This window comes from Doryrhamphus excisus, chromosome 5, assembly GCF_030265055.1.
Source record: "Doryrhamphus excisus isolate RoL2022-K1 chromosome 5, RoL_Dexc_1.0, whole genome shotgun sequence".
NCBI lineage: Eukaryota > Metazoa > Chordata > Actinopteri > Syngnathiformes > Syngnathidae > Doryrhamphus > Doryrhamphus excisus.
In genome coordinates this window covers 19,764,818-19,777,862 of record NC_080470.1, presented here as the reverse complement: position 1 = coordinate 19,777,862, position 13,045 = coordinate 19,764,818, and the positions used below count along the sequence as shown (strand labels likewise).

General features: G+C 39.9%; 2 protein-coding genes across 6 annotated transcripts in view; both read right to left on the bottom strand.

Moving 5' to 3' along the window:
• The window catches only part of ect2 (epithelial cell transforming 2), a 37,839-nt gene extending 33,338 nt beyond the window's left edge, over positions 1-4,501 (bottom strand). Inside the window, exons 1-3 of one of the 3 annotated variants that reach the window (XM_058073404.1) lie at positions 4,152-4,501; positions 3,647-3,806; positions 784-863 (exon numbers count right to left, since the gene is read on the bottom strand). In XM_058073404.1, coding sequence (XP_057929387.1) covers positions 784-863; positions 3,647-3,779 — 213 coding nt within the window. In that variant the 5' untranslated portion in view covers positions 3,780-3,806; positions 4,152-4,501. The remainder of the gene's footprint in view (positions 1-783; positions 864-3,646; positions 3,807-4,151) is intronic. The other 2 variants (XM_058073403.1, XM_058073405.1) reach the window with 2 other exon arrangements.
• Positions 4,502-4,901: 400 nt separating this feature from the next.
• Positions 4,902-12,788, bottom strand: rfc4 (replication factor C (activator 1) 4). Of its 3 annotated transcripts, none has more exons than XM_058073416.1 (11): positions 12,608-12,788; positions 11,801-11,914; positions 11,614-11,692; positions 10,159-10,238; positions 9,130-9,249; positions 8,871-9,014; positions 8,671-8,791; positions 8,067-8,192; positions 6,471-6,551; positions 6,285-6,398; positions 4,902-6,042 (listed from the first exon to the last, which is right to left on the bottom strand). In XM_058073416.1, exons 1-11 carry the CDS (start codon positions 12,676-12,678, stop codon positions 5,947-5,949), a joined length of 1,146 nt encoding a protein of 381 aa, XP_057929399.1. In that variant the 5' UTR covers positions 12,679-12,788; the 3' UTR covers positions 4,902-5,946. The 3 variants fall into 3 exon arrangements, with proteins under 3 accessions (XP_057929399.1, XP_057929401.1, XP_057929400.1); XM_058073418.1 differs by lacking the exon at positions 12,608-12,788 and adding an exon at positions 12,433-12,576 and having other exon boundaries at positions 4,904-6,042; positions 11,801-11,921; XM_058073417.1 differs by having other exon boundaries at positions 4,917-6,042; positions 11,801-11,921; positions 12,608-12,771.
• Between the last annotated feature and the right edge of the window lie 257 nt (positions 12,789-13,045).

Below are 13,045 nucleotides of genomic sequence, written 5' to 3'. Positions count from 1 at the left end.
AACCAAGGTTCTACTTTATTAAGACAAAAAATACCATACCACTTGCCTTCCAAGAGGACGTAATGTCTGTTTTGGTCAAGTAGTTTGGAAAATAAATTACCCGCAAAAAATGCCACTTATACTCCAGTGCGACTTATGTATGTTTTTTTCTACCTAATTATGCATTTTTGGCCTTGTGCGACTTATAGTCCAGAAAATAGTGTGTCTTTACATTTTGTCCTTTTGCTCTATTTTCCTCCATTCTTGCTGGATTGGACGGACTTCGGACCCCCGCGACTGACAGCAACTCGGGCGACGTGCAGATACAGTCACAGGTCACCAGGTTGGCCATGGCTTTTTAGGATTTGGAGTCTTGGAATACATTTGATGATATGATTGACGCTATAAGTTTGTCTCTTGACTGCTTGCTTTGTTTTCCGTATTTGCCCATTGAAAAATCGGCCTGGCTGAGCTTTCGAGCCGTTATCCTTCCGGCTACGTGGCTGTTGCACGTGTACATTGATGCAAGTGTTGCATAGCCGTTTCCATAGCAACACCGGCGCAACCCCGGCTGCCCGCTAGTACCAGGAACCATTTGAAAAGGTTATTTTTCCTGATAGAAGACGGGATATTGAGCGGATGGGAGAAGAAATACAACAGTGAGTGGTTTAAGTAATGCAAGTGCACTCCCAGTGATAGTTTTGCTTGGGTAATGCACTTAACGGGTCACAGGGACCCGCCTGGTCAATCGGTAGAGACCACTGAAAAAGAGCGAGTCTTCAAGAGTTGAAAGGATTTATGTACCTGCAGTGCTTTGACCAGCCCGGCATTTTTTCCCGCTTGTCCCACGAGAACTATCCTCGTCTCGACTTTGGGCAGCGCGTCTGAAAGAGAAAAGAAAAAGACGTCAACTAGAGTTTCTGCCAATGATGTCAATCATTCCAAGTTAGCCGCCAGTATGATACCGCAACGCTTTGCCGGTGATGACAGAAAAGCACAATCGACAATACATCCAAACAAAATAACAAAAACAAAAGGAATAACATTTTACAATATTTTTTTATGGGCGGCACGGCGGTCGAGTGGTTAGCGCGCAGACCTCACAACTAGGAGGATTGTCACCAGAGTTCGATTCCACCCTCGGCCATCTCTGTGTGGAGTTTGCATGTTCTCCCCGTGCATGTGTGGGTTTTCTCCGGCTACTCCGGTTTCCTCCCACATTCCAAAAACATGCTAGGTTAATTAGCCACTCCAAATTGTCCATAGGTATGAATGTGAGTGTGAATGGTTGTTTGTCTATATGTGCCCTGTGATTGGCTGGCCACCAGTCCAGGGTGTACCCCGCCTCTCGCCCCAAGACTGCTGACCCTTGTGAGGATAAGCGGTAGAAACTGAATGAATGAATGTTTAGTTGTTATTGTGTTTGTGTATGGATATCCATCCATGTCTAGCTAGCTAGCTACCATTGCAAGTTAACTTGATTGCAAGTTAACTTGATTGCAATTGTTGCTGCTCAGGGTGGCCCAACCACTTTATTTCCCCCTTCGTTGGCCTTCATTCATTCATAGCTAGCTATCTATCATTGCAAGTTAACTTGATTGCAAGTTAACTTGATTGCAATTGTTGCTGCTCAGGGTGGCCCAACCATTTTATTTTCCCCTTCATTGGCCTTCATTCATTCATAGCTAGCTAGCTATCATTGCAAGTTAACTTGATTGCAATTGTTGCTGCTCAGGGTGGCCCAACCACTTTATTTTCCCCTTCATTGGCCTTCATTCATTCATAGCTAGCTATCTATCATTGCAAGTTAACTTGATTGCAAGTTAACTTGATTGCAATTGTTGCTGCTCAGGGTGGCCCAACCACTTTATTTTCCCCTACATTGGCCTTCATTCATTCATAGATAGCTATCTATCATTGCAAGTTAACTTGATTGCAAGTTAACTTGATTGCAATTGTTGCTGCTCAGGGTGGCCCAACCAACCCTCGTGAGGAAAAAGCGGAAGAAAATGAATGAATGAATTTTTTTTTATGTAAAAAGAAAAATAAGCGCTTTGTTTTGGTTTGTTGCGCTTTAGATTTTTTTTATGTTCGAAATAAACTAAACTAAACAAAGAAAAGTCAGAACTTTATTAGAAAAATGTCATTTTTGGAGCCTAAAGTCAAAATATTAATGAAAAATACTTTTTATTTACAAGATGTGATATGATAAACAAAAACGAATGTTACAAGAACATGGAATAAAGTTATGATGGGGATGAGGTTGGAATTTGGGTGTTTAGGGGGGCGGGACGATATAAGTATTGACTTCTTCCCACTCCCTTTCAAACATGTGTACGTTTATATATAATATGTATTTTTATTTGTATTGATTTTGGCTGGTTTGTTGTGATTTGGATGTTCAAAATAAACTAAACTAAATGAAAAATGTCATTTTTGGAGCCTAAAGTCAAAATATTAATGAAAAAAAAAAATATTTCCAAGATGTGATATGATAAACAAAAACGAATGTTACAAGAACATGGAATAAAGTTATGATGAGGATGTATTTGTATTGATTTTGGTTGGTTTCTTGTGATTTGGATGTTTTTTTATGTTCAAAATAAACTAAACTAAACTAAGAAAAGTCAGAACTTTATAAGAAAAATGTCATTTTTAATGAAAAAATACTTTATTTACCAGATGTGATATGATAAACAAAAACGAATGTTACAAGAACATGGAATAAAGTTATGATGAGGATGAGGTTGGAATCTGGGTGTTTAGGATGGGGTGGGACGAGATAAGTTTTGACTTCTTCCCACTCACTTTCGAACATGTGTATGTTTATATACAATATGTATTTTTATTTGTATTGTTTTGGGTTGGTTTGTTGTGATTTGGATTTTTTTCATGTTCAAAATAAACTAAACTAAACTAAGAAAAGTCAGAACTTTATAAGAAAAATGTCATTTTTGGAGCCTAAAGTCAAAATATTAATGAAAAAATACTTTTTATTTACAAGATGTGATATGATAAACAAAAACGAATGTTACAAGAACATGGAATAAAGTTATGATGAGGATGAGGTTGGAATTTGGGTGTTTAGGGTGGCGGGACTAGATAAGTTTTGACTTCTTCCCGCTTCCTTTCGAACATGTGTACGTTTATATATAATATGTATTTTTATTTGTATTGATTTGGGTTGGTTTGTTGTGCTTTGGATTTTTTTATGTTCGAAATAAACTAAACTAAGAAAAGTCAGAACTTTATAAGAAAAATGTCATTTTTGGAGCCTAAAGTCAAAATATTAATGAAAAAATACTTTTTATTTACAAGATGTGATATGATAAACAAAAACGAATGCTACAAGAACATGGAATAAAGTTAGAATTAAAGTACATGCAGTTTTTGATTACAAAATATCAAAGTGGCCCTTGCATCCTTTCATGTTTCAGCGTGGAAAAATCTATGAAAAAGTTCAACGCAATCACAAAAATAATACAAAAGCTGCTTTCCACCAATGTAATACAATCATCGGCGAGTGTGGCAAGACGACACACACAGCATGTGAAGAACAAATATGATGAACAAACTTGCCACCCCTGCAAAGGCCAACTGCTGTGCTGCAACATTTGAAATGGGAGCTCGGTGAAATGACATTTCGGCATATCGAAGAGTAACTAACCTTCGCCATCGTCACACACCGCGCCCAGGAATATATGGTCCCTTGTGGTTTCCCCCATCCTTGAATCATACACTGATGAATCCACCAGCAGACTCCGAGCCGCCCCTAACGTCACTATGCTGCTGTCAGCCATGACCAGCAACCAGGAGGAACAATCTATCTGTGGGGAGAGTGGAAGAAGCAGACAAGTCAATGGAGAATATACCTGTAAGAATACTCAGTATTTCCGGTTTGGATAATACTTTATCTTACAGTGCTTATCAAATAGTGGGGCAGGGTTTAGACTCGTTCAGTGTCTTCAAAGTTAGTAGTGTCTTTATTTATACTTGAACGATGATAATTATGCCGGAAACTCATACAGTAGTTAACTACATTAACTCTACAGGCTCCCAATAGTATTTCAAATGGCGGAAGGGGTGACAGAAAATAATATCTAAACGTAAACTCAAATTAATCAAACTCACTTTATAGTACTTAAAATGCAGTCAAAACGGCCAATACTTACCGACGATCTTAATGTTTATAAATGTGTCAGAGTGTCGCAATGACAAAACGTGAATTTGTCTCCCGGACACTTCACCAGCTAACTTAGCTGCCTAGCTAACTTAGCTGTTTGGCTATCTTAGCCGTGGCGTTCTAGCTAACAGCACGAGACAACGATAAAGGCGGAGTGTCCTTTATCCTAAACATTTAGTAAGATGAATCCTCTAAAAGTCCGAGTCCCGCATCACTTCGAAGGTTTAAAGAATCCACGTCGACGTCAGACTCTTGAGTTTGTTGACAGTTAACACAATGTATTCACGAGTCAAGCGGCTATGCGATTCCATTTCAAAAAATGACCGAAACCTGACTTCTAATCGCTGATTGGACAAGAATGGTGAGGAAGGCCGGGCTTCCGCTCAGCAAGGCTGCTGATTGGTTACATCCATTCAAATCAAGACGCGCTACGTGCAATGTGATCTGTCTCAAGGAGATGGGATCGGTGGGCGATACTGCTAATTTTGGTGTCGATCCCACACTAAGTAAACACGAGGATGATACTGTGATTGGCTGGCGAACAGTCCAGGGTGCTTTTAATTAATTGATCATTATTATAATCACAGCAAAATACACTACACAAACTTATTTGTGGATATTTTAACCATAAACACAACAATATAAGAACGATATAACAATATTAATAAAATAATAAGACTACTCACATTTATTATTTATTTATTATTTGTCAACAAATATGACAATGTAATATGAAAACACATTTGTGAGAACAGAAAAATATCGATTTCATCAGCATCGATCCGAAACTGATATTTTCCTTATATCGACAATATCAGCATTTGAACTGATTTCCCTGTTCAGTCGTGACCTTGTAGCGCCTGTCACTGCGCAGCCGCCGAGTATGTACATTTATGTATTTTCATCAGTATTGTCTTTATACTTATGCCGTTTTGTAAGTCATTATTCTGGTTAGCTCAGACTTTAACGTGACTATAACTTCTAAAGAAAAGGATTCCGATGCATTTCCAGCGCGACTCGTTGCTTTTCGTTTTGTTTCGACAGCCAATGGCTGAATGAGGTACTACGATGCCGGCCGCCAATCAGGGCACAGCAGAAGAAAGCCGAATGTGATTGGTTGTTTGTGTGGGGCGCCAGGGTAAACAGGAAGTTATATGCTACTCGGAAAAAGGTGCAATGAATGTTATTATTACACATTCACGTTAAACTTGTACTGTATTGTGTTGACCATTTAAAGAAATATACATTTTGTTGACGTACTTTTAGTCGACTAGTTGTTACACATTCACATTAAACGTATTTTGTGCTCCAAACAAGGCGCTAATATCGGAATGGTACGTGAAAGTAGTTAATTTTACATGTATTGTATTGCAGTATTATAATAATGCAGTATTATAATACTACTACTATTGAACAACCTTTACTTTTCCATGTACTGTTACTTTCGACACTTAAGTACTTATACTCAAATCAATACATCCTTATTTCTTATTTTATGTAGTTGGTATTGGATTGCATACCACTACATCCCAGCTCCTTGGTGCATTCATGAATTACATGTCAATAATTGTTGTGTATGTACTCTTACAGTAAATGTGGCAGGATTTTATAAGTGATGCATTAAAAGATGGGATTGTCAGCTATGTTATGAAGTAACTAAAAACAAACAGACACGGTCAATGGGCGGTTTGACAAAAGCTCATCATCAAAACAAACGGGAAGTCAACAACACAGGATTTGGTCCTTTTTGGCTAATGAAGGTTCTGCTCGGTAGTGCTACACAGTCAGTTGTTCTGGGGGGCTTGTTGCATGATTAATGAACATAGACTCAGCAACTGCAGGTACTCATCCGCTCCATCCGACAGGCATTTGTCCACCACCTGAAGCAAGAATAAAAGTTGAGTTGATATACTGTACTTATTTTGCACAGCGACACAGGGAATGAAATGCTGAGCCAGATAAATAGGAACTTGAAAACCCTCTTCCAACCCAAACCAGAAAAGGTCAGTTGCAGCTCAAAACCAGTAGTTGTATATCTCAGTGACAAAGATGAAATATGATACTTTCTGGCACACTCATCACTTCCAAAACTTTTATCATAATGGCGTATTAGTTCACCTACCGCCATTTTTTCAGTAATAGCAGACTTGTGCTTGTCACTCAAGTCCTGTTCCAAGATGCAGTCATGAAGTTGACTCAGGATCTGCGTGGCTGCGTAGCCTTCATCCACCATGTTCTGACCACAAAAAAAAACAAAGTCGCATAAGACGTGAGAGGTCTCCTCTGTGACAAAAGTCAGTGGACTTACCCTGACTTCAACCTCAAGTTTCTCAAACGTCCCATGGAAGCAGACATGAAGTAAACCGTCAATCATCTTGGTAGGAACAACCTGCAAAAAAAACGTTATTATTTTACAATCTCGTTATTATTAGACAGTTTGATAGTGATGTTCCCTGTGTGTGGGAAAATAAGTATTGGATCCCCACCAATTAGATTTTTTTCCCCTTCCTTTTTCAAGTTGGACCCCTTATAAAGACATGAACAGTCCATCATTTTTAAGGTAGCTTTATTTTAACAAAATAGTGTGAAAATGTGAAAAATAAAATGTGTTTCCGTTTCCTGTTGAATGAATTGGTAGATGTATTCCTTGGATTCTTTTTGAGAAGGTCTTGATTTTTTTTGGATAATTAAAAAATATATATATAGAAAAAAAGATTGATTTAAGCTCATATCAATTACACAAACAACTTAGTAAAATAAAGGATTTAATCTTCAAGCAAAACACGACTTACTACTTGATTATAGCCGTAAAAAAATAAAATAATCATTTTATTTTCACAATATGCTGAGGTCCAATAAAACAGACGTGATGAGAAAATGTTCCATGGGCCGCACTTTGAACACCCCTGGTTTCCAACCTCTCTTTTGCTGTAATCATAACCCTTTGAAAGCACGAATGCCAAAGATGTCATTTTTAGTAAAGTTGTATCTCGGTGGCTTTAGAGCAGTGGTCTCAAACACGCGGCCCGCAGGCCAAATGTGGCCCGCAGGACACTAGTTTGAGGCCCCCGCCTTGATATGAAAGTTTAATGTTAGTGCGGCCCGCACAAGTTTGATATGGATGCTGTATGGTATCATGTACCCAGAAAAAATTATTACGTTTGATTAATGTTGATGTTAAAGGTTAAATAACTGTTAATAGTTATCCTCCCTATCCGTGTGGAAGTGGTAAGTTTTTGTCTATTTAAGTTTCAAGGAAATAACTTGAAGGCTACCGTTTAGGTCGCTAGCTCTCTAGTTTGCGAGTTAGCATGTGTCTCAAGACCCTGCAGTTGCGCAATATGTTGTAAATAAAAAAGTATAAATGTGACTATAGTCGTGTTTTGTCATGTCTACAGGGCTCTAATAATGCTTTGTTCATTTTAATCTGAAAAAAATCATTTGTCTACCCACCAACTATATGTGGTTTCTTAAGTTTTTATTATTTGCCCTTTTATTATTATTATATTTATTTATTACTGATTGATTGATTTTCTTTATTCTTGATTTGTTTATTTATTTTTCATCTTATTTTGTGCAGAAAAATAAAAATTAAGATATTTGAGAACAGTGGAATGTTTTATCAGAGCTTTTATTGTAGAAAATTGGAACCAAAGCACTGAAAAAGTTTGTATATTTTTCTGTTTTTAATAAATACGTTTTGTTTTTTTTTGGAAAACCTGATGCGGTCCAGCCTTGCCCAGACCCTAGCTCCAGTGGCCCCCAGGTAAATTGAGTTTGAGACCCCTGCTTTAGAGGTTGCACTGTACTTCTAAAGCCGGGTTCCAAGGTCAACCATTGGCCAGCTATCAAGGCTTTCAGTCTTGAATGAGAAGAGAAAGATGAGAAAAAAGAGCCATCTCACCCCAGCTATTTCAATGACAGAAGCTTCCGTTATCTCATTGTCCACATTGAGACGGGCAGCGCTCTGGAGGAAGGTGATGGCTTTCCGCAGGTCTCCCTCTGACACGGTCACCAACGCCGATATGCTCTACAAGCGTCAAATGTTACACCACTGCATGAACTCATTCTTTGAGCATTTCAGCATTAGGGTCACAGGGGATACTGGAGCCTATCCCAGCTGTCTTCGGGCGAGAGGCGGGGTCCACCCTGGACTGGTGGCCAGCCAATCACAGGGCACATATAGACAAACAACCATTCACACCAACATTCATACCTATGGACAATTTGGCTGAGATTGAGTAGAAAAAAAAGTTTTCCTCTCATTATGTGTGGAAGTGGTAAATTTTTGGCTTCCATGTCCATCTTCTCCTTGCAATGATCCCACAACCATCACCATGAGATGTAAAGAAAGAACAGTAGGACTGTAAAAGTGACTATTGGGTGTTATTTCATGCCTACAGGGCTCAACATGCTCACCACTAGTCCACCGTGCGGCCCTAATCCTTAATCAATGTAAATGATTTCAATTATCCACCCAGCCCTACTACAGAAACTTCTGCTTTTACCTCTTTTGTGTACTTGAGTTTCTCCTTCTCGCAGATCTCCAGCAGCCGCTCCTCTTGCACCTGACTCGCAAGGAGTTTAAAACGAAACTTGGAACATCTGGAAGTCAAGGGTTCAATGATCCTGCAGGACACACAGACACCATCGTTTAGATAACAAAACATAATTGGCATCGTGATGGGCGCCGACGAGGCGCGCTCACCTGCTGATGTAGTTACAAATGAGACAGAAGCGTGTGGTGCGCGACTCCTTCTCCATGGTCCTCCTGAGAGCAGCCTGAGCTGGCGCCGTCATGGAGTCGGCCTCGTCCAGGATGATGATCTTGAAAGGAGGACATGGCTTCCCACTACAAACACAGGACACGTCTTTTTGGAATCCAGTATTCACTTCATTCATCATTGAGACGCCCACACCCACGACCAGTGAATTAGTAAACCTTTTATGAAAGGGTGGTTACTCACTCGGGCCGAGACCCGGCGACGGTGAGCTGAGCAAAGGTTTTGACCTTTTCCCTGATGACCTGAATTCCTCTTTCATCTGAGGCATTGAGCTCCAGCACCCTCTGCTTGTACAGCTCTGGCCTGGAAGGACGAGGGGATGGAGAAAGAAATCACAAACACTGACTGGACTTTCCACAAATGCATCTACAGTCGTTCCTCGCAATGTCACGTTTTTAAAAATGAAATAATTAATAAATGACGTCTGTTTCCTGATTGATTATGGCCTATTATTAGTCTAACAATATTGAAAGACAAGTTATATGTAGTATTGTGATCATTAGGCATCAGTAATGTTATGAGACACGCCGCGGCCCCCGAGACGGGACACGCCGCGGCCCCCGAGACGGGACACGCCGCGGCCCCCGAGACGGGACACGCCGCGGCCCCCGAGACGGGACACGCCGCGGCCCCCGAGACGGGACACGCCGCGGCCCCCGAGACGGGACACGCCGCGGCCCCCGAGACGGGACACGCCGCGGCCCCGAGACGGGACACGCCGCGGCCCCGAGACCGGACACGCCGCGGCCCCGAGACCGGACACGCCACGGCCCGAGACCGGACACGCCTCGGCCTGGCTGAGATTGAGTAGGGAAAAAAGGTTTTCCTCTCATTCCATGTGGAAGTGGTAAATTTATGGCTACCACGTCCATCTTCTCCACTAGATTTTATTGCCAAGCTAGCTTGCTATGTTAGTGGCAGCCACCTGTTATATCCCTGCAATGATCCCACAACCACAACATTGAGATATAATCAAAGAATAGTAGGACTGTAAAAGTGACTATTGCGTGTTATTTCATGCCTACAGGGCTCTTGTGTTGTTAAACCTCTATTTACAAAGTCCTAATACTCTCACTATGAAAATATTCAATTTATTAATATTGAATCCAAGTTTGTGGAAATTCACTAAACTCACTTAACCGCCATAAACGAGGGTCGACTGTACTCTCCATTTTTGTTTCTCTCCCACAATTCCATTCAAACATCACTCACCCGTAAAGTTCTCTCGCAGCAGCTAATATGGTCGACGTCTTTCCTGTCCCGGGTGGACCGTAGAAGAGCAGATTTGGGAGCTGAAATGCAGAAGAAGACCATTTTTCATCCAACAATTGCTGCAAAGCTGCTCATAATTAACTGGGTTTCACCTCTGAGGTTCCACTGTATTAACCTTAAGGTGTTAAGGTGATGAGATATAGTTATCACTTTAATACAGTTCTTCTCCTTCTTAAGTATGATTATGAAGATTCCGGCAAGTAAAACACCTTTTTGAGGTCTTTAACTTGTGAGCAATAATGAATGATGGGAAACCTGATTGCTTCCTACTCCACTTCTAACGGGTCACTTCCTGATTGGCTCAAGTCACCTGTCAGAAAGCGCATTGAATCCGGTAAAGTCGTCCCTCTTTTTTCACGGCGAATTGGTTCCGGACCCCGACCGCGATAAGTGAATTTCAGCTAAGTAGGAAAAAGTAGTTATGGCATTAAAAAAAACCTGTTGATGATCTTCTAAACATATTTTTTTAACATTATTAGAGACCTCAAGACATGAAATAACACCCCTATAGTTACCTTTACATTTGTATCATCCAATATAGTAGACAGAGAAAATAAGATATAAGACATAAATAAGACAACATACCTTCTTCTTTTCTTCAGACTAAATAAGCAATCTCAGACCTATCAGACCTCACCAGTAAACAATTACTGACACCTAGTGGCCAATGACAGATACAGCCCTATGTTTATAATTAGAATGCTTTATCTGCTATGTCTTTTAGTTTATTTAGCCCAGGGGTCTCAAACACGCGGCCCGTGGGCCAAATGTGGCCCGCAGGACACTAGTTTGAGGCCCCCGCCTTGATATGAAAGTTTAATGTTAGTGCGGCCCGCGCAAGTTTGATATGGATGCTGTATGGTATCATGTACCCAGAAAAAATTATTACGTTTGATTAATGTTCATGTTAAAGGTTAAATAACTGTTAATAGTTATCCTCCCTATCCGTGTGGAAGTGGTAAGTTTTTGGCTATTTAAGTTTAAAGGAAATAACTTGAAGGCTCCCGTTTAGGTGGCTAGCTCTCTAGTTTGCGAGTTAGCATGTGTCTCAAGACCCTGCAGTTGCGCAATATGTTGTAAATAAAAAGAGTATAAATGTGACTATAGTCGTGTTTTGTCATGTCTACAGGGCTCTAATAATGCTTTGTTCATTTTAATCTGAAAAAAATAATTTGTCTACCCACCAACTATATGTGATTTTATTATTTGCCCTTGAACATTCTTAATTTTTAATTAAATATGCTTCTTGTTTTAACTGGTAATAGGCCATATTCAACCACAAAACAGTGATCATTTAGTGATTAATATTTTAACAATAGCAATAAAATGAGGGACGACTGTACTTGATTCATTTCACAGAAATGATTAGTGCTCGTCATGCAGAAATGAACTTACATCCGCTCCTTCCAGTGACTTCCTCAGCACTGCTACAACTTCCTCCTGAAAGGCAACTTCATCCACACGCTTTGGCCTACTGGGGTTTCGACAAATGCATAAAAATGATCTATACTGCACTCGCTGACATGGATGTATTAAATCAGGGGATAATCATTGAAAAGATGAATTTGTGCATCATCCGTACTATTTCTCAACCCATGGAACGAGTTTGGCTTTTTTCTCGATGCTGGGTCCACTCTTGTCTTTCTGAGGTCTCGTTGTCTGGACGGTTGTTCCTTTCAAAAACGCCTGCATGATTCTGTTTTCTTAAAAAAAACACACACACAGGTTTAAAATAGGAAATACACATAATTCTAAATAATTGACTTGATAAATACATGCATAGATTACACTCCATACACTGATACTGCGTAAATACCTTTCACATATACTATGTTGATAGTATAAACAATAAATAAGGGACTTAAATTTAAATGTCTTATTGCTTTTGGTTTCTTAATGGTCTCTATTGTTGAGGAGGCACACTGTTTGTCCAAGATATAATTCCAGATATATACTGTACATGTAAACTAGGACTTTATTTTGAAGAGATACCAATGTATTGTATATGAACGTTATATTACAACTGAATTGTGATAAAAGTGATCTTTCATATTACCTTCACTGTTTATCCATTAACGGACTGCCAAATCTAATAATACACTATTATAACAAGTACAGTATCGTACAGTATATTAGTAGAAGCAGAATTACTCGAATCATTCTTCTGCGCGGTTGGATGGTTTGTAGCCATTTTGAAAATATGAACACTCTTACCGGCGATAAGTGACAAATGGACCCTATGTACTATATGTCGTTTAGCGTTAAATCTATCGATAAATTACACCACGGTATTCTGATCACTGCGATAATCTCCTTGTTGGTACGATAACTTTTAGCTATGCTAACCAGCACCAACACAGCTTTGTCGGTTTATTACTAATTATCTCACCTGAAGAACGGAACGAATTTCTCTCTCCTGTTTGACACAACGTGAAAGTATTTACTAAAAAGTTCAGGCATCGAACCTCACTGCTGTTTATATCCGGAAGCTGTATGTAGTTTCCCGCCTTGGTTTACCGGTTTACTTCCGCTAAAGAAAGTCCTTACAGCCAATCGAATGTGGAGAATTTTGGGGTGCGTTCCAATTCTCGGATTTGCCATTCTCTTCGCCATGTATTAAGAACGCTGTCACCAAATTCAAGGTCTGCAGCCTTAGTAGTGCGCATGTGTGCTGGTAACGTCATCGTGCCATAAGAAGTCTGTGTCCTGGTGAGATGAAGCGCTGGGGTTCCTTGAAAGGACTTCGGTGTATCCTTCAGCGTTGCCATTCGTACGATAATTATAATATTTATATGATAATTGACTCCTCCGTGTGGGTAATAATTTT

Excerpts from the sequence above, each read along its gene's own strand:
- rfc4 (XM_058073416.1), bottom strand. The coding sequence starts at position 12,678 with ATGCCTGAACTTTTTAGTAAATACTTTCACGTTGTGTCAAACAGGAGA. Across the intron at positions 11,915-12,607 it reads AAATTCGTTCCGTTCTTCAG|AATCATGCAGGCGTTTTTGA; the intron begins GTGAGATAATTA and ends TTAAGAAAACAG. Across the intron at positions 11,693-11,800 it reads GTTCCATGGGTTGAGAAATA|TAGGCCAAAGCGTGTGGATG; the intron begins GTACGGATGATG and ends TCGAAACCCCAG.